This window comes from Scyliorhinus torazame, chromosome 6 (genome assembly GCF_047496885.1).
Source record: "Scyliorhinus torazame isolate Kashiwa2021f chromosome 6, sScyTor2.1, whole genome shotgun sequence".
Taxonomy (NCBI): Eukaryota; Metazoa; Chordata; class Chondrichthyes; order Carcharhiniformes; family Scyliorhinidae; genus Scyliorhinus; species Scyliorhinus torazame.
This window is the reverse complement of record NC_092712.1, coordinates 43,481,971-43,503,691: the sequence shown is the minus strand read 5'-3', so window position 1 is coordinate 43,503,691 and position 21,721 is coordinate 43,481,971. Positions and strand designations below refer to the sequence as shown.

The window sequence follows — 21,721 nt, the reverse complement described above, 5'->3', positions numbered from 1 at the left end:
ACTGACCTGATTAACACTACACCCCTGTATGCTTTACCCGATGCCGGTGTTATCTAGTTACATTGTGTACCTTGTGTTGTCCTATTATGTATTTTCTTTTATTTCCTTTTCTTTTCATGTACTTAATGGTCTGTTGAGCTGCTCACAGAAAAATACTTTTCACTGTACCTTGGTACACGTGACAGTAAACAAATCCAATCCAAACTTTATTCCAGAATAGGGCTGCCTTGATCCTATTGAACTCAGCCCACCGCTTGGCCAGCTCTGCTCCCAAGTCTTGGTAAATACGCACCGCATGACCGTACCAGGTACACCCACGTCGCCTTCGTCCAGCGTAAATCTTCTCCAGCTCTTCTGCTTTCGGCCTCCTCCTGAGCGACTTGTGCGCCCCATCCATTTCAGGAGGTCGGTCAAAGACTTCACCCCACTAGCTTCTAGAACATCCGAGCCATCTATTTCGTGGCCTGTGTCCCCTCGATCCCCTCAGGCAGCCCCATGATCCTAGCATTCTGCGTACTCGAGCGATTCTCCAAGTCGTCAACCTTCTCTCGTAACTTCTTCTGGCCCTCCACCGTCATCAACATTCCCCCTCCGATGAGGCCAAATGGCGCTTGTGGTCGGCCACCGACTTCTCCACCTACTGCACGCTGCACTTCCAGCCTCTGTTCCACTTGCTCTAGGGCAGACCGGTTCGGCTCTGCCACCTCAGCCAAGTTTTCTGAGGCCTTCTTCCTGTGCTGATTAAATTTGGCCGTTAAAAATTCCACTAGCTGCTCCATTGACCACTGTACAGGCAATGGCACCTCAGAGCACTGCGCCATCTTTTCCTTTGTCCCACCTCGAGAGTTCTCCTGGTCTCTTTATTGCCCTTTGTTCATTGCACTTCTCTTTTGGTAGGGCTTAGACATTCCCTACCAAAGGAGACTCACTAGCTTTCACTGTTCCTCTGTTTTCCACCTGCGTAACACCCCGGAAAACGGGCGAAAAATACCACAAAATCCAACTCGGGCAGGACCCACCCAATATGTGACCACTCACTCTATAGCCGCCACCGGAAGCCCCTCTTTCCTCATCCCTGGCACCACCCTTCTCATCACAGGTATCACCGCTTCCTTCTCATCCCAGGCACCACCCCACCTCCTCAACCATGGCGCCATCCCATCTACTCATCTCTGGCACCACCCCCCTCATCACTCGTACCACCCCCCTCCTCACAATGCAGGAACTCCTCCTCTTCACAAGGATATCCTCCTCTCCCACCCCACACGTAAGGGGAACCCTCCCATCTCCCAAGGGACTCACCAAAGGGCGCGCCCTTGGCACTGTCACAATTGGCAGCACGGTAGCACAAGTGGCTAGCACTGTGGCTTCACAGTGCCAGGGTCCCAGGTTCGATTCTCCGCTGGGTCACTGTCTGTGCGGAGTCTGCACATTCTCCCCGTGTCTGCGTGGGTTTCCTCTGGGTGCTCCGGTTTCCTCCCACAGTCCAAAGACGTGCAGGTTAGGTGGATTGGCCATGCTACATTGCCCTTAATGTCCAAAAAGGTTAGATGGGGTTATTGGGTTACGGGGATAGGCTGGAAGTGAGGGCTTAAGTGGGTCGGTGCAGACTCGATGGGCCGAATGGCCTCCTTCTGCACTGTATGTTCTATGTTCTAATGGCACTGCCAGGGGGTTGATGAGTGGTCTCACATCAACCAGGCGCTATACCTCACTGTGTCCCCATTGTGGACATCACAACTGGTTTTCATTTCTGAAAATCAGTCGTGATTCGCTTCGGTGTGGCATCATGCCACATGGGTGGGAACATTCGGTGAGGACGGAAATAACGACATTAAGCCCACAAATCATATTTAAGTGCATTATAAAATCTGCGAATCAGGTTCATACCCTTAATGGATGCAAATCCTGATTGCATCATCGCCGGGGGTGGGGAAGAATACGCTCGGGATTCTGGCCAGTGCAAATTTAGAGTTTGGCCTCTCGTGAGATTTAGCAGCCATTTTTGATTTGCGCCCAGCGGCTAGCACTGCTGCTAAATCACAGCCATACTTTACGTGAGTTTAATTTTGTGTTCCTGTGTAAGAAGAGTTAAAACTTTAGTTTGATTCATGTTAAACAAAGGTGCTTGCATGTATGTGGGTTTTGGTTTCATTTAAAACTGTGCCTGCATTATAATTAATGGTTTACGACGTGAACACAAACAGAATTTAAAGAATGAATCGGCTGTTGCTTAGCAACCAGGGGCCCACATTGATAAGCATTAGTATCTCAGTTGGAACCAGGTAGCTGGGATGAAAACAGCTCTCACAGAAACTGCCAGCAGAGAGGCAGGACAATGGGCAGAAAGAAAATCCTATCAGCCAAACAACAGATCGTACTGGAAACCAGGGAATGAAAAGAGAAATCCCAGAAAGGCTGAAAGTCAAAAGGAAAGGGAACTCGAATCTGAACAAGGTACTGTTCACTGAAGTTAAACAACGGGACAGAGAATGGCTCCCAGTTAAAGACAGAGCTGAAAGGTGCAGACCTAGTGAAGTTGGCTTGTGAGAAGCTAGACATCTGAGGTAATCCTAAGGTTAGTGAGCTTCACACAGCCTATAAAGCAAGAGTGTTCTATCAGCATGGCTGGGTACCTGAGAGATCGTGTGGAAGCTTGAATGCATGTGGCAATCAATTCAAGGCAAAGGAATACTGAAAGGAGTGATTGAAATACTGCAAGTGGACCTTTGGTGAAGGCATCTGAGAGAAAGCGTTGCTTGGGAGCAGATTCCAAGGCTGATTTTTTGAGATTGGAATTTGGAAACACTCGTGCGGAAGTTGGAATTCCAGTGAGACCAGTTGGCTCACAGTGTGATAAGCATCTGGGGGGATTTGATGAGAAATTCATAGAAGTTGCATTGGGTGGGGTCTGCCATTTGGTTTCAGAGTGGAGTGTGTCTGATAGCAAATGGCCTTTTGGTTTACATGGACTGTGTACTTACCGAGAACAATATAATATAAAATACATTCTGTAACTTGTGTTATCCTCAAACATCTGTGTATATCTGTGAAGATATAGGTGGGGTTGTAGTCAATCTTTTCATGTTTAATTAATGTTTTATTATTTGGTTTAAAGTTAATTGGCAGTCCTATGACTCTGTTCATCCACGTCTCTTTAAAAAAAAGTACAGTCTATTGAACCATGGTTCCATTCTTTGACCTGACTGTTCAGTAGTCGCATCAGCTGAGATCGTAACAACTTTCAGTTCATAATGTAACCTTCTGCTCAGCGAGATCTATATCTTCTGTCAGGGACACTTCAGGTGACATGTAGAACATCAGGTGTCATTCCTAAAGTGGCCCAAAGTGTTGGTTTAGTGTAATAGGAATGGGAAGAAGTGCATCCCTCTGGAGAACCATTTGTTCAGCAGCCTATGAGATGTGGGAATGTGAAGAATAATCTGATTTGTCCATTTTCAACTCAGGATGTTGGGAGCAAGAAGATAAGACAGCAATAACATTTCAAACAATCCTTATTAGACCTGTGGAATAAATTACCATGAAGCACATTGAAGATAATAGTTAATTTAATTGAAGGTACACATAGATATGTTGATAGCAGAGAGAAAGATTTAAAGAGAAGGTGGCTAGGTGGGATTATCAACACCAAAAGAGATGGTCTAATTGGGCTGAACAACGTCTTCCTAGTCCTAAAAATTGTTGATTTTTTTAATTTTTGGAAACTTTTGTTTGCAGAACCAAAACCAGTCTTTGCCAATAAAGAATCAGTTCAGAATGAGGTAAAGGTTCGAACATCAGAGAATGCTATTCTCAGCTGTGAAGTGTCCCAACTTAAAACTGAGGTCCAATGGTCCAAAGGTGGAAAGATTCTCAGTCCCAGTCAGAAGGTTAAACCTGAATTTGATGGTAGAATACGAAGACTTATTATTCAGAATGTAGAGTTAAAGGATGGAGGCAATTATATCTGCGAAGCAGCCGGAGAAAAATTGGTTTTCCATGTTGAGGTTACAGGTAAGTAATCATTAATCATTGTCAGTGGGATTACTGTCTGGTTTTCATTTTTCTGTTTGTTGGAGGTAATTACTTCTCACATGGCATTTTTCTAACAAACGGCTGGAATTCTTTGGAATTTCTCCTGTTCCCACTGTTGTATCTTTGCCATATGAATGAGAGAAAAATTGTTTAAGCGCATTAATGGTATCCACTGCATTTCATGCAAAGATACTGTGGTGGAGTAGGGTCGGCTGAGGAAATATTGGCCTATATTTTTCCTTTATTCCAAGACACCTAAACTTAATGCAGCACAGAAATTGTTGTTAGCATGAAACTAATAATGAATTAAATATACGATCATATGAATTAGGAGCAGGGTAGGCCATTCAGCCCATCAAACCATCCCCACCATTCAGTAAGATCATGGGCGTGACCTACCAGCCGGGCTCCGCTTGATGCCAGGAGAGGCCTCCCCCGGGCTTCCCGGCAGCCTTTACACCTCGCGACATCTACCCAGACCTCGCGAGGCATCGGAATCAGAATCCTGCCTAAAATGGCCGTGACCAAATGTCGCACGCCTAATTAGGGTTTAAACCTACTTAAACAAGCTTACCTGGTATCTACCGACTTACCAGGGTCTACCGGTCTCCCCAGGGAGGCCGCAAGCAGACGCCATTCAGCACTGGCCCATACAAAAGTGGACCAGATAGAATGGCACCCGGGAAGGCAGTGCAAGGATGCCCGGTTGCCGGGGTGGCACTGCCAAGGGTCAGGGCCTGAGGGGGGGCATGAAGTGTGGGGGTGCAGAGACGGTAAGCGGGGCACCTGGGAGGTTGGGGGGTGTGATTGGTGGGATCCTGGAAGGAGGGAGGGCTATGAGGGGGCCTGAAAGGGAGGCGCCCCCAGGGTCTCTGGGAAAGAGAATTTCAAAGACTAACGACCCTCTGAGAAAATAAATTCCCCCTCATATCTTACTTAAATGCAAGGCCTCTTATTTTTAAACTGTTGCTCCTAGTTCTAGATTCCCCAACAAGAAGAAATATTGGGCGGAATTCTCCGACCCCCCGTCGGGGGGGTCGTGCCACGTCGCCCCGCTGCCGGGACGCGATTCTCTGCTGGTGCCACTGGGGCCGGTGTGGTCGGCGTGGCGCCGGTCGGGGTATGGGACGACTCTCCGCCCCGGGCCGGCAGACCGATTCGGCTCTGCCACCTCAGCCAAGTTTTCTGAGGCCTTCTTCCTGTGCTGATTAAATTTGGCCGTTAAAAATTCCACTAGCTGCTCCATTGACCACTGTACAGGCAATGGCACCTCAGAGCACTGCGCCATCTTTTCCTTTGTCCCACCTCGAGAGTTCTCCTGGTCTCTTTATTGCCCTTTGTTAATTGCACTTCTCTTTTGGTAGGGCTTAGACATTCCCTACCAAAGGAGACTCACTAGCTTTCACTGTTCCTCTGTTTTCCACCTGCGTAACACCCCGGAAAACGGGCGAAAAATACCACAAAATCCAACTCGGGCAGGACCCACCCAATATGTGACCACTCACTCTATAGCCGCCACCGGAAGCCCCTCTTTCCTCATCCCTGGCACCACCCTTCTTCTCATCACAGGTATCACCGCTTCCTTCTCATCCCAGGCACCACCCCACCTCCTCAACCATGGCGCCATCCCATCTACTCATCTCTGGCACCACCCCCCTCATCACTCGTACCACCCCCCTCCTCACAATGCAGGAACTCCTCCTCTTCACAAGGATATCCTCCTCTCCCACCCCACACGTAAGGGGAACCCTCCCATCTCCCAAGGGACTCACCAAAGGGCGCGCCCTTGGCACTGTCACAATTGGCAGCACGGTAGCACAAGTGGCTAGCACTGTGGCTTCACAGTGCCAGGGTCCCAGGTTCGATTCCCCGCTGGGTCACTGTCTGTGCGGAGTCTGCACATTCTCCCCGTGTCTGCGTGGGTTTCCTCTGGGTGCTCCGGTTTCCTCCCACAGTCCAAAGACGTGCAGGTTAGGTGGATTGGCCATGCTACATTGCCCTTAATGTCCAAAAAGGTTAGATGGGGTTATTGGGTTACGGGGATAGGCTGGAAGTGAGGGCTTAAGTGGGTCGGTGCAGACTCGATGGGCCGAATGGCCTCCTTCTGCACTGTATGTTCTATGTTCTAATGGCACTGCCAGGGGGTTGATGAGTGGTCTCACATCAACCAGGCGCTATACCTCACTGTGTCCCCATTGTGGACATCACAATTGGTTTTCATTTTTGAAAATCAGTCGTGATTCGCTTCGGTGTGACATCATGCCACATGGGTGGGAACATTCGATGAGGACGGAAATAACGACATTAAGCCCACAAATCATATTTAAGTGCATTATAAAATCTGCGAATCAGGTTCATGCCCTTAATGGATGCAAATCCTGATTGCATCATCGCCGGGGGTGGGGAAGAATACGCTCGGGATTCTGGCCAGTGCAAATTTAGAGTTTGGCCTCTCATGAGATTTAGCAGCCATTTTTGATTTGCGCCCAGCGGCTAGCACTGCTGCTAAATCACAGCCATACTTTACGTGAGTTTAATTTTGTGTTCCTGTGTAAGAAGAGTTAAAACTTTAGTTTGATTCATGTTAAACAAAGGTGCTTGCATGTATGTGGGTTTTGGTTTCATTTAAAACTGTGCCTGCATTATAATTAATGGTTTACGACGTGAACACAAACAGAATTTAAAGAATGAATCGGCTGTTGCTTAGCAACCAGGGGCCCACATTGATAAGCATTAGTATCTCAGTTGGAACCAGGTAGCTGGGATGAAAACAGCTCTCACAGAAACTGCCAGCAGAGAGGCAGGACAATGGGCAGAAAGAAAATCCTATCAGCCAAACAACAGATCGTACTGGAAACCAGGGAATGAAAAGAGAAATCCCAGAAAGGCTGAAAGTCAAAAGGAAAGGGAACTCGAATCTGAACAAGGTACTGTTCACTGAAGTTAAACAACGGGACAGAGAATGGCTCCCAGTTAAAGACAGTGCTGAAAGGTGCAGACCTAGTGAAGTTGGCTTGTGAGAAGCTAGACATCTGAGGTAATCCTAAGGTTAGTGAGCTTCACACAGCCTATAAAGCAAGAGTGTTCTGTCAGCATGGCTGGGTACCTGAGAGATCGTGTGGAAGCTTGAATGCATGTGGCAATCAATTCAAGGCAAAGGAATACTGAAAGGAGTGATTGAAATACTGCAAGTGGACCTTTGGTGAAGGCATCTGAGAGAAAGCGTTGCTTGGGAGCAGATTCCAAGGCTGATTTTTTGAGATTGGAATTTGGAAACACTCGTGCGGAAGTTGGAATTCCAGTGAGACCAGTTGGCTCACAGTGTGATAAGCATCTGGGGGGATTTGATGAGAAATTCATAGAAGTTGCATTGGGTGGGGTCTGCCATTTGGTTTCAGAGTGGAGTGTGTCTGATAGCAAATGGCCTTTTGGTTTACATGGACTGTGTACTTACCGAGAACAATATAATATAAAATACATTCTGTAACTTGTGTTATCCTCAAACATCTGTGTATATCTGTGAAGATATAGGTGGGGTTGTAGTCAATCTTTTCATGTTTAATTAATGTTTTATTATTTGGTTTAAAGTTAATTGGCAGTCCTATGACTCTGTTCATCCACGTCTCTTTAAAAAAAAGTACAGTCTATTGAACCATGGTTCCATTCTTTGACCTGACTGTTCAGTAGTAGCATCAGCTGAGATCGTAACAACTTTCAGTTCATAATGTAACCTTCTGCTCAGCGAGATCTATATCTTCTGTCAGGGACACTTCAGGTGACATGTAGAACATCAGGTGTCATTCCTAAAGTGGCCCAAAGTGTTGGTTTAGTGTAATAGGAATGGGAAGAAGTGCATCCCTCTGGAGAACCATTTGTTCAGCAGCCTATGAGATGTGGGAATGTGAAGAATAATCTGATTTGTCCATTTTCAACTCAGGATGTTGGGAGCAAGAAGATAAGACAGCAATAACATTTCAAACAATCCTTATTAGACCTGTGGAATAAATTACCATGAAGCACATTGAAGATAATAGTTAATTTAATTGAAGGTACACATAGATATGTTGATAGCAGAGAGAAAGATTTAAAGAGAAGGTGGCTAGGTGGGATTATCAACACCAAAAGAGATGGTCTAATTGGGCTGAACAACGTCTTCCTAGTCCTAAAAATTGTTGATTTTTTTAATTTTTGGAAACTTTTGTTTGCAGAACCAAAACCAGTCTTTGCCAATAAAGAATCAGTTCAGAATGAGGTAAAGGTTCGAACATCAGAGAATGCTATTCTCAGCTGTGAAGTGTCCCAACTTAAAACTGAGGTCCAATGGTCCAAAGGTGGAAAGATTCTCAGTCCCAGTCAGAAGGTTAAACCTGAATTTGATGGTAGAATACGAAGACTTATTATTCAGAATGTAGAGTTAAAGGATGGAGGCAATTATATCTGCGAAGCAGCCGGAGAAAAATTGGTTTTCCATGTTGAGGTTACAGGTAAGTAATCATTAATCATTGTCAGTGGGATTACTGTCTGGTTTTCATTTTTCTGTTTGTTGGAGGTAATTACTTCTCACATGGCATTTTTCTAACAAACGGCTGGAATTCTTTGGAATTTCTCCTGTTCCCACTGTTGTATCTTTGCCATATGAATGAGAGAAAAATTGTTTAAGCGCATTAATGGTATCCACTGCATTTCATGCAAAGATACTGTGGTGGAGTAGGGTCGGCTGAGGAAATATTGGCCTATATTTTTCCTTTATTCCAAGACACCTAAACTTAATGCAGCACAGAAATTGTTGTTAGCATGAAACTAATAATGAATTAAATATACGATCATATGAATTAGGAGCAGGGTAGGCCATTCAGCCCATCAAACCATCCCCACCATTCAGTAAGATCATGGGCGTGACCTACCAGCCGGGCTCCGCTTGATGCCAGGAGAGGCCTCCCCCGGGCTTCCCGGCAGCCTTTACACCTCGCGACATCTACCCAGACCTCGCGAGGCATCGGAATCAGAATCCTGCCTAAAATGGCCGTGACCAAATGTCGCACGCCTAATTAGGGTTTAAACCTACTTAAACAAGCTTACCTGGTATCTACCGACTTACCAGGGTCTACCGGTCTCCCCAGGGAGGCCGCAAGCAGACGCCATTCAGCACTGGCCCATACAAAAGTGGACCAGATAGAATGGCACCCGGGAAGGCAGTGCAAGGATGCCCGGTTGCCGGGGTGGCACTGCCAAGGGTCAGGGCCTGAGGGGGGGCATGAAGTGTGGGGGTGCAGAGACGGTAAGCGGGGCACCTGGGAGGTTGGGGTGTGTGACTGGTGGGATCCTGGAAGGAGGGAGGGCTATGAGGAGGCCTGAAAGGGAGGCGCCCCCAGGGTCTCTGGGAAAGAGAATTTCAAAGACTAACGACCCTCTGAGAAAATAAATTCCCCCTCATATCTTACTTAAATGCAAGGCCTCTTATTTTTAAACTGTTGCTCCTAGTTCTAGATTCCCCAACAAGAAGAAATATTGGGCGGAATTCTCCGACCCCCCGCCGGGGGGGGTCGTGCCATGCCGCCCCGCTGCCGGGACGCGATTCTCCGCCGAGCGGAGAATCGGTGCCACTGGGGCCGGTGTGGTCGGCGTGGCGCCGGTCGGGGTATGCGACGACTCTCCGCCCCGGGCCGGCATGGGCCGGCGCGCTGATTCTCCGGCCCGGATGGGCCGAGGGGCCGTCACCAAAAAACTGAGTCCCACCAGCGCCGTTTTAAAATCCTCTGAGCTGGCGGGACCTCGGCGATGAAGGATCCGGAAGCGGCCTGTGGGAGAGGGAGGGTGTGGTCCGACCCCGGGGAGGGGCCTCCGTAGTGGCCTGGCCCGCAATCGTGGGCCGGCCTCTCTGCCCCCCCCGGCCTCCTTTCCTCCGCTCCAGCTCCTGTAGCCCTGTGCCATTTGGCGTCAGGGCCGGCGCAGGGAAGAAGGCCACTGCGCATGCGCTAGTTGGCGCCGGCCCAACTGCGCATGCGCGGACCCTGCGGCGCTGGGTTCAGGCCAGGATCGGCAGGTGGAGCGGCATGGGCCGCTCCAGCGCTGTGCTACCCCACTGTGGCCTGCAGAATGTGGTCCCGGAATGGGCGCCGACGCAAAACACTCCCATTTTTACGCCGGTGTCGGCACTTAGCCGCCCGATGGGAGGATCCCCTCAGAATATAATAACATTATAATAATTAGTCTAATGTTGTTCTCAATTTGCAGCAAAGGTTTCTGTTATATGGAGACAGTTTGTCCATGGGAAAAACCAGCAATCATTTGGAAATTGAGTCTTTTGCCCTGTTTGCTTTCTCTAACTATTTCCATTTGGTCCAATGCTAACTGACATGAACCTATTTCTATGGCTTAGTATTGTCCCTATCTCATTCAAAATGAACATAATGACTTCTTGAAAAAGAGCACCAACAATTCAACCGTTCGATTCAGTACATACACTGCATTGAACCTTTGCTTTACAACTACTCTGCCATGACTCCCTTTTTCAAAACCTTCCAAGTAAGCTGGCCAATTTTGCCTCAGTTTTAGTCCTCAGATTCCTTCAGCTATTTGCAGTCTTTGATACTGTATAGATTATGATGAGATGTGGGCAAAAATGGATTCCCCAATTTATACCAGAGATGACTGTGTAGTCAAATGAGAAAACTTTGGAAGAAGAGCAATGTTGGAGTACGGGGGAATGGAACGGGCGAAAAAGAAAAAACCCATTCAGAATGTAACTTCCCACATAACGTCCTCACAAATAAAAGGCAACATACCATCATTTCTGTTCTTTTCAAGGTTAATTTTCACTCTGGAAGCCTACATAGTTAGAAACATAGAATTCCTACAGTGCAGAAGGAGGCCATTCAGCCCCTCGAGTCTGCACACCTCTGAAAGAACACCTTACCTAGGCCCACTCCCCCGCCCTGTCCACGTAACTCCACCTAACCTGCATGGCCAATGCACCTAACCTACACATCTTTAGACTGTGGGAGGAAACTGGATTACCCCGAGGAAAACCACGCAGACACAGGGAGAAAGTGCAACCTCCACACAGTCACCCGGGTCTCTGGCGCAGTGAGACAGCAGTGCTAACCACTGTGCCGTCCGTTGCATGTCATTGTGTCTCTGTGATATTAGCTTACCATGAACTGTTGTACAGATCCTCCATTCCTTGCTCCCCACTCCTTTTGCTCTTGTCGAGCACCATTCTGTACTGTCTAGAGATCTCTCCCTATATCCCTTGAGCACCTGCTTCTACCTTAATTTGAAAACAATTTGCATTTAAATAGTGTCTTTAATGCAGGAGAATTGAATAGGTTGGGGTTATTTTCCTTGGAACAATGAAAGCTGAGGGGTGACTTGATTGAGGTGTGCAAAATTATGAGGATAAGAGATATAGAGTGGACAGGATAAAATTGTTTCCAATGGCAGAGAATTCTACAACCAGGGGACATAGATTAAAGATGAGTGGCGGAGGAGATTAAAGATGAGTGGTGGAGGGGACATGAGGAAGAACCTTTTTACTCAGAGGGTAGCAGGTGTCTGGATTGGATTGGATTTGTTTATTGTCATCAGTCAATTACCTCACATTTATCAACATTGAACTCCATCTACCAGACCCTTGCCCACTCACTTAAACTATCTATACCCCTCAGCAGACTTTCAATGTCCTCTGCACACGTTGCTCTAGCAATCATCTTAGTGTCATCTGCGAACTTTGACACATTACACTTGGTCCCCAACTCCAGATCATCTATGTAAATTGTGAACAACTGTGGACCCAACACTGATCTCTGAGGCACACCACTAGCCACTGATCGCCAACCAGAAGAACACCCATTTATCCCCACTCTTTGCTTTTTGTCAGTTAACCAATTCTCTATCCATGCTAATACATTACCCGTAACGCTATGCGCCTTTATCTGATGCAGCAGCCTTTTGGGCGGCATCTTGTTGAATGCCTTCTGGAAATCCAGATATACCACATCCACAGGTTCCCCGTTGTCCATCGCACTGGTAATGTCCTCAAATCCACTAAATTAGTCAAACATGACCTGCCTTTCATGAACCCATGCTGCTTCTGCCCAATGGGACAATTTCTAACCAGATGTCTTGTTATTTCTTCCTTAACGACAATTAAAGCATTTTCCCCACTACAGATATTAAGCCAACCGGCCTATAGTTACCCGCCTTTTCTCTGCCCCCCTTTTTAAACAGTGCCGTCACATATGCTGTTTTCTAGTCTGCTGGAACCGCCCCAGAGTACAGCAAATTTTAGTAAATTGCCACGAGCGCATTTGCTATTTCCCCCGCCGCCTCTTGAAGTACCCTTGGATGCATTCCATCAGGGCCTGAAGACTTGCCTACCTTTAGCCCCATTAGTGTGCATAACACTACCTCCTTCGTGATAATGATCATTTCTAGGTCCTCATCTGCCATAGCCTCCTTGCCAACAATTATTGGCATGTTATTTGTGCCTTCCACTGTGAAGACCAACACAAAATACCTGTTCAATGCCTCAGCCATTTCCTCATTTCCCATTATTAAATCCCCCTTCTCATCCTCTGAAGGACCAATGTTTACCTGAGCTACTGTTTTTCATTTTATATATCTGCAGAAACTTTTACTATCTGTTTTTATATTCTGAGCTAGTTTACTCTCCTAATCTATCTTACTTTTCTTTATCGCTTTTATTGTGACATTCTGTTTACCTTAAAAATTTTCCAATCCTCTAGTTTCCCACTAATTTTGCCACTTTGTATGCCTTTTCTTTCAATTTGACACCCTCCTTTATTTCTTTAGATATCCATGGCTGATTATCCATTTTCCTACAGTCCTTTTTCACTGGTATATACGTTTTCTGAGTACTGTGAAAAATCTCTTTGAAAGTCCTCCACTGTTCCTCAGTTGTCCCATCACAAAGTCTTTGCTCCCAATCTACCCTAGCCAACTCCTCCCTCATCCCATTGTAGTCTTCTTTGTTTAAGCACAAGACACTGGTATTGGATTTTACCGTCTCACATTCCATCTGTATTTTAAATTCAACCATACTATGATCGCTCCTTCCGAGAGAATCCAAAACTATGAGATCATTAATTATTCCTGTCTCATTACACAGGACCGTATCTAGGATAGCTTGCTTCCTCATAGGTTCCATTACATACTGTTCGAGAAAACTTATCGTGGATACATTCTATGAATTGCTCCTCATGGCTGCCCTGACTGACCTGGTTTGACCAATCGACATGTAGATTAAAATCTCCCATGATAATTGCCGTCCCATTTTTACATGCATCAGTTATTTCTTTGTTTACTGCCCGTTCCACCGTGATGTTATTATTTGGTGGCCTACAGACTACGCCTATCAGTGACTTGGGCTGGATTCTCCAATTCTGAGGCCAAGTCTGCAGAGTTCGTCTTGTCTTGCGACCAGAAAGTCGGTGCCGCCCCCGCACCAATCCTCCGCCCGGTGGTGGGGCTAGCAGCTGCACAGCGTAAAGCCCCCAGCTTTACCTGCGGGCGCAGGCGCAGAATGGCTGGGTCCGTTGCCACGCATGCACACGGCGGCGGCTTGTGCCGGCCGCGCAACATGGCGCCGGCCGCGCGCGGACCCGGTTTTGTGAGGGCCATGAAGAATTCAGCACGAGTTTGTAGAATGGAAAGAAATAACATTTATTTAACATTACATATATGTACACAACAGCAGCAGCAGTACTCTCTTGCTGCTCACTCCTCTCTAGCTGGTTGCATACTGGTCAGCTCTATTTATGCAGGGACTCTGCTAATGATTTCTCTCCCCCCCCCCCCCCTTTCATCGGGGAAGGATTGTGGGATTGCCATTAGTCCCCAGCCAGTGGTAAACAGGCAGGTTATAACAATCCCCCCCCCAAAGTCCAAGGAATCCACCGAAGACTCTGGCGAAGGAGGACGTCGGACTCGTTTTGCCGCAGGCCGGACACCATTTGCTGGATTGGGCGGGGTGTAATGAGATGGAGAACGGCGCTTCCGTGATGAACGATGTAATGGTTGTACATCCACGGCCCGTGAGACCGAGGACTCCCCCTCTGAGGCGTCCTGTGTCTCCATCTCGGAGTCGGAGTCCACTGCCTCCGTCATCTCGGCGTCCCTATCTCCACGCGGTTCTGCAACGACATGCGCAGGTTTTGTGTGTGGCGGCAGAAGAAGATCGTGAGGAATACTCTCCACTGTGTCTGGTCTCTGCGGCTGTAGACGTGAGCTCCGGGACAGGGAACCTTTGGAAGAAACAGTCTTCTGGACCGAACGTGGTCTACATGCTTGCGCTGGAGACGATCCTGTGCTTGCACCTGGTAAGAGATAGGGCCCGTTCGGCGAAAGATAAAGCCAGGGACCCACTGGGCACCACCAGCATAATTTCGAACGAACACTGGGTCACCGGGCGCAAACTGACGAATCGGCCGATGCCGAGAAAGTCGTTCTTGAGTGCAGCGTACTTTTGCGCCAATTCTGGGAAAACCATGCTAAGGCGGGTGTGAAGTCTCCGGCCCATTAGGAGTTCCGCGGGAGCTACCCTAGTCACCGTATGTAGAGTGATCCTGTATGAAAACAAAAAATGAGGCAGTCTCGTGTCCATAGACCCGGAAGACTGCTTCTGTAGACCCCGTTTGAATGTCTGCACTGCGCGCTCCACCAACCCATTGGAAGCCGGGTGGTATGGAGCGGTGCGGATATGGCATATGTCGTTCATCTTCATGAACCTCGCAAACTCCTCAGTTGTGAACAGAGTGCCGTTATCCGTGACCAGCACCTCGGGGAGGCCATACGTACTGAAAGACAAATGCATCTTCTCGATTGTCGCGCAGGACGTTATGCCTACCATCTTATGCACCTCTAACCATTTAGACTGGGCATCGATTAATAGAAGGAACATGGATCCTTGAAAAGGGCCGGTGAAATCCGCATGCAAGCGTGCCCACGGCTGCCCTGGCATTCCCAGTGATGTAGGGGTGCGGCCGGCAGAAGCTTTTGATGCCCCAGGCAAATGGAGCAGTTTTGGGCCACCTTCTCAATGTCAGTGTCGAGGCCTGGCCACCGGACATAATTCCTGGCCAACATTTACATTTTGGTCACACCCGGTTGCCCATTGTGCAAGTCCTGTCAGCTGCTGTTCTTTTTCCAGGACAATCACATGCGTCCCCCACAAGAGGATACCATCTTCCACGCTAAATTCTGACAGCTTGGAAGAAATTGCCCGCAAGTCGCCTGGGAGCTGTCTATGTTGCCCACCATACAGGAATATGTGCCGAACCTTTAACAGGACTGGCTCCGTCTGGGTCCACTCACGGATCTGTGATGCCGTGATAGGCAAGGAGTCCACAAAATGTAGGGTTGCAACCACCTTACCGGTCGTGGGGGTCGACATGGGGCCGGTCGACAAAGGCAATCGGCTCAGTGCATCAGCATTCGCTATCTGGGTCCCTGGTTTATGCTGCAGAGAATACTCGTAGGCAGCGAGCAACAAAGCCTAGCGCTGGATCCATGCGGAAGCAATAGGCGGTATTGGCTTATCCTCTCGGAAAAGTCCCAGCAGAGGCTTATGATCAGTCACAATAGTGAAGTGGCGACCATACACATACTGGTGGAAGCGTTTCACCGCAAAGACCACTGCCAGGCCCTCCTTCTCGACCTGCGCATACTTCTTTTCTGCTGCAGTCAATGCGCGGGAGGCTAAAGCTATCGGCCGCTCGGCCCCGTTCTCCATCTTGTGGGACAGGACGGCCCCAATACCATACGGGGATGCATCACACGTGATGAGCAAAGGCTTTCCAGGATCATAGTGGGTTAGTAACCCAGACAACGACAATTTCTGTTTTACCTGCCGGAAAGTGGTTTCTTGCAGCTGACCCCAAATGCAGGTGTGATTCTTCTATGGCAGAAGGTGCAACGGGGCCAGCGTAGTTGCCAGATTGGGGAGGAACTTCCCGTAATAGTTTACGAGGCCGAGAAAAGAACGAAGATGCGAAGTGTCAGTCGGGGCGGGGGCCTGTTGAATTGCATGCACCTTCTCTGCGACGGGGTGAAGGTTTGCACCCCGTCGCAGAGAAGGTGCATGCAATTCAACAGGCCCCCGCCCCGACTGACACTTCGCATCTTCGTTCTTTTCTCCGCCTTGTAAACTATTACGGGAAGCACCCAGGTAGACTACTTCCTTCGCCCGAAAGACGCACTTTGTATGACATAAACGGACTCCAGCCTCTGAAAAGCACCTAAGGACAGCCTCCAGATTTTCCAAATGTTCCTGCTCCGACGTCCCTGTAATCAAAACGTCGCCTAAGTAGACAGCAACATGCGGTAAACGAGTGAGCTCCCCTTCTACCTTCTCGAGCAAGGCGTAAGGCACCGGGTGCGCCCTGAAATAGCGCGGCGTGGCTCCTGGTTCGACTTGGATACGGGCTACGGCCCCTTTTATTTTCCCCAAACCGGGTTGGAATACATCTGGGTACTCCCTGCCGGAGGAGGTGGTGGAAGCAGGGACGATAGTGATGTTTAAGGGGCATCTTAACAAATACTTGAATAGGATGGGAATAGAGGGATACGGACCCCAGAAGTGCAGAAGATTTTAGTTTAGACGGGCAGCATGGTTGGCACAGGCTTGGAGGGCCGAAGGGCCTGTTCCTGTGCTGTACTTTTCTTTGTTCTTTGTTCTTTGTCCTAGTACCTTCGTCAACCCTCCAGAACCTGTTTGGAGGATGTGCTGCCACTGCAGCCGCAAATGGCACAACCAGTCCCAACCCAACAGGCTGGGCCCATGGCTGCGCACCACGTTAAGTGGGAAACGTCCCTCCTGGCGTCCATAAACAACATGGATCATTGTAGTTCCTGCAATGTCCAATGGTTCCCCCATGTAGGTGGCCAACCTGGCCTGTGTATCGGTTAATGTAAGGGTCTGTATACCCTGCTTGATGTGGTCGAATGTCCTCTGGGCGATCACGGAGACCGCTGCGCCAGTGTCCAATTCCATCTCAAGCGGGTGACCATTGACCCGTACTGTCACCTTAATGGGGGCCACATGGGGAGCTGCCACACAATGCAGCTGCAGGCAGTCGTCCTCCGTCTCCACGTCCTTGGGAGTAGTCACCGCAGGTTCATCTAAATGGAAGGTACTGCCCCTGGGCTGGCCCCAGTTTCTGTCGGAACTATTTTAATGGCCTGTTGAAAAGTCAATGTTGGCTCGGCTAACAACTTTCTGTGGGTGGCCGCGTTGTTAATACAGCAAACCAGACTTCCGGTGACGGCGGGCGGGAGGCAGCCGCACACTGGAGGGCTCCCGCTTGGGAATAGGAATTTTGGAGTTTTAACGCCTGGTCCCGGGTGCAATGGAGGCTGAAAAGGCTGTAAGAAGGCACAGGGAGGAAAAATGTCCAAGTTTGGGAGAACAACGGCCGTGAAAAAGGGGGTTAACGAAAGTCTGCCGGTGAGTGAAAAAGTCAGTGCAGGAACTGAAGGGAAAACAGAGGCTAGAGCACCAGGGGAGGCCGCATCACTCACAGCAGAAGAAATGACCAAGGTGATGGTGGTCGAACTTGATAAACAGTTCACAAAACACATGGAAGCGATGAAGAAGGAGATGGGGACGATATTGAAAGTGCTGGTGGAGGAGGTGATTGCCCCGGTGAGGGCGGCGGTATCAAGCACAGTGGCGGAGGTGCGGGAGCAAGCTGCGACACAAGGAAGTGGAAGAGGCATTATCGCAGCACAGTGATCAACTCACCTCAATGGGGAAGGAGTTGCGGAGGGTGATAGAGACCAACAAGAGTCTGCGAGCCAAATGTGAAGACCTGGAAAACAGATCCAGGCGACAGAATGTGAGGATTGTGGGTCTGCCCGAAGGGGTGGAAGGCCCGATGCTGACGGAGTATTTTGCCACGATGTTGGCAAAGCTATTGGGGGAGGGGGATGATCCCTCCTGATATGAACTGGATCGGGCTCATCGGTTTTGGAGGCAATACCAAAGGCGAGTGAGCCGCCAAGATTAGTAACTTTGTGTTTCCGTAGGTAGAGCGTGAAGGAGAAAGTCCTGTGCTGGGCAAAGCAGAAGCGGGAGATGCAGTGGGCTGGAGCTGGTATACGTATGTACCAGGACTTTACGGTGGAGCTGGCGAGGAGGCGGGCTGCCTTCAGAAGGGTGAAAAAGGCACTGTACATCAGCAAGGTGCAGTGCGGCATTGTATATCCAGCTATGTTGAGGGTGACCTAAAAATCCAAGGACTTTTATTTTGGGACGGCGGAAGCAGTGGAGGAGTTTGCGAAGGCAGAAGGACTGTGGCAGAATTGAGAATTGGTTGTGTACCAATGTAGCCTCATGTAACTTTATTTTTTCACTGCGTGTTGGTGTATGTACTAAATGAGTCGACGCTGTATATTTGGATAAGGGAAGAGATAGGACTTTCATTTGCAATGATGGTTCTTTGGGGCTTGGGTGTGTATGCTGGGGTTGTGTGCTAAAGGGGGATTTCTTGGTTTTCCTGGGACCGGGCAAGGAGGATGGAGATCCAGGCGGGGGCCTCCACGCTGGCCAGTTTAAGCCGGCCAGTGAACGGGAGTGAGATGGGGGGAGGGGCTGTTGACATCAAAGCCTGGTAGAACAGGTTCCGATGCGTCTAGCCGAGGTGACAAGTTGGGGGAAGGAACCGAGGTTGGGGGGAGGAGTTTACAAGAGGAAGTGGAGGGGAAGAGCCTGGGAGGCGGGATGGAGGGTGGTGTCTACAATCCATGGGTAACATTCACGGTATTCTTTTGGGGATTGGATGGCATTGAATATGAGGGGGTGGTTGGGGTGGACTGTATATGTCAATGGTGACCATAGGCGATTCCTGATTCCTTTTTCTTTTTTCATTTTTTTTTTCCCCCCACTTTGGGAGGGCTTGTTTTACTTGATGCTTATATTGTCAGGTGGGCCGTTGTTCGGGGTGGTGGGAGGATGGGATCGCTGTTGTTGAAAAGGGGGTTGACATTGTATTCGTTACCGTTTACTGATTATTGGTGGGGTGCAAATTCTGAAGAAAATGTGAAAATGGAGAATAAAATTATTTTTTAAAAAATACAGCAAACCAAACGGTCGCGTAACATTTCTGACAAGGTCTCACCATAGTCACAGTACTCCGCAATCCTGCGTAGCCTGGATAGAAACTCTGCAAGGGATTCTCCTGGGGTCCTCTCAGCGGTATTAAACCGGTAACGCTGGACTATCGTGGACGGGGTTGGGTTAAAATATTGCCCCACTAAGGTCACAAGTTCATCAAACGTCTTGGTGTCCAGCGCAGCTGGGTACATAAGGCTCCTAATCACCCCAAACGTATGCAGGCCGCAGGCGGTGAGCAAAATGACCACCTGGCACTCGTTTTCAGTGATGTTGTTTGCCTGGAAATAGTAACGCATCCATTGTGCGTACTTGTTCCAACTTTCCAGCGCAGCATCAAAGACATCCAAACGTCCATACAGAGGCATGGTGTAACATTAAAAAAACTTCCAAACTGTATCCAACAAAAATCCAGGGAGGTGGCTTCAGCAGCGTTGACAGCTATCCACGTTAACCCTCGTCGCCAGTTTTGTGAGGGCCACGAAGAATCCAGCACGAGTTTGTAGAATAGAAAGAAATAACATTTATTTACAATTACATATATATACAACAGCAGCAGCAGTGCACTCTTGCTGCCCAGTCCTCTCTAACTGGTTCCATACTATGGCCTGGTTTAGCACAGGGCTAAATCGCTGGCTTTGAAAGCAGACCAAGGCAGGCCAGCAGCATGGTTCAATTCCCGTACCAGCCTCCCCGAACAAGCGCCGGAATGTGGCGACTAGGGGCTTTTCACAGTAACTTCATTTGAAGCCTACTTGTGACAATAAGCGATTTTCATTTTCATACTGGCCAGCTCTATTTATGCAGGGACTTTGTTAATGATTTCTTCACCCCCCTCATTGGGGAAGCTCATACTCCCTAAGGATGTGGGATTGCCATTAGTCCCCAGCCAGTGGTAAGCAGGCAGGTTATAACACCCAGCCTGACAAAAACTGCCCCCGGTAACCCCCCTTGCCACCCCTGGACCAACCCCCGCCAAAACACCCCCTGCCAGTGGAATGGCTTCCCCCGACTGTGGCGGCGCTGGACACAGTCCGCAGTCGCCACGCGAAAGTTGTGAGGACACGCGCCCCAAGCCGTCGGGGACTTGGCCCATCGGGTGCAGAACATTGTGGGAGGGCCTCAGGTGACATCCTGAGGCAGTCCACACGGCGTGCGGCGTACTCGTTTTTTGAGGGGGCGGATGATCGCAAAAATGGCAAAGCCCCCGATTCCAGCGTAAACGTGGATTCTCCGGCCGATCACCGAACGCGATTTCGGCATCGGCAAGCAGAGAATCTTGCCCCTTTTCCCCTTACTGTTTCTAATTTCCACCCAAATGGATTCAACCTTTTTCTCTATAGAACCTATATCATCTCTCACTACCGCCCTGATGTCATCCTTAAATATCAGTGCTACACCATCTCCCTCTCCTTCTTGCCTGTCCTTCCGAATAGTCTGATACCCCTGGATATTTAGCTCGTGACCAGTCTGCAACCTTGGGCGACATTCTCCGACCCCCCGCCGGGTCGGAGAATCGCCGGGTGCTGGCGTGAATCCCGCCCCCGCCGGTTGCCGAAGTCTCCGGCACCAGAGATTCGGCGGGGGCGGGTATCGGGCCGCGCTGGTTGGCGGGCCCCCCCGCTCGATTCTCCGGCCCGGATGGGCCGAAGTCCCGCCAATAAATTGCCTGTCCCGCCGGCGTAAATTAAATCACCTACCTTACCGGCGGGACAAGGCGGCGTGGGCGGGCTCCGGGGTCCTGGGGGGGCGCGGGGCAATCTGGCCCCGGGGGGTGCCCCCACGGTGGTCTGGCCCGCGATCGGGGCCCACCGATCCGCGGGCGGGCCTGTGCCGTGGGGGCACTCTTTCCCTTCCGCCTCCGCCACGGTCTCCACCATGGCGGAGTTGGAAGAGACTCCCTCCACTGCGCATGCATGGGAAACTGTCAGCGGCCGCTGACGCTCCCGCGCATGCGCCGCCCCGAGATGTCATTTCCACGCCAGCTGGCGGGGCAACAAAGGCGGTTTCCGCCAGCTGGCGGGGCGGAAATTCCTCCGGCGTCGGCCTAGCCCCTCGATGTTGGGGCTCGGCCCCCAAAGATGCGGAGCATTCCGCACCTTTGGGGCGGCGCGATGCCCGTCTGATTGGCGCCGTTTTGGGCGCCAGTCGGCGGACATCGCGCCGTTTCCGGAGAATTCCGCCCCAGATCTCTGTAATAGCCACCAAATCATACTCACTTGCGATGATTTGTGTTGTTAACTCCTTTATATTGTTTTGAATGCTACGAGCATTCAGGTAGAGTGCCTTCATGCTAGTTTTAATCCCAGGTTAAAGTCCAACAGGTTTGTTTCGATGTCACTAGCTTTCAGAGCGCTGCTCCTTCCTCAGGTGAATGAAGAGGTATGTTCCAGAAACACAGAAATAGACAAATTCAAAGATGCCAAACAATGCTAGGAATGCGACCATTAGCAGGTGATTAAATCTTTACAGATCCAGAGTTGGGGTAACCCCAGGTTAAAGATGTGTGAATTGTATCAAGCCAGGACAGTTGGTAGGATTTTGCAGGCCAGATGG

At 49.4% G+C, this 21,721-nt stretch overlaps 1 protein-coding gene across 1 annotated transcript in view; it reads left to right on the top strand.

Moving 5' to 3' along the window:
- Positions 1-21,721, top strand: part of LOC140424765 (obscurin-like) — a 1,044,598-nt gene that overhangs the window by 166,404 nt on the left and 856,473 nt on the right. Inside the window, 2 exon segments of the mRNA XM_072508149.1 lie at positions 3,739-4,014; positions 8,244-8,519. Of these exon segments, the coding sequence (XP_072364250.1) occupies positions 3,739-4,014; positions 8,244-8,519 (552 nt within the window).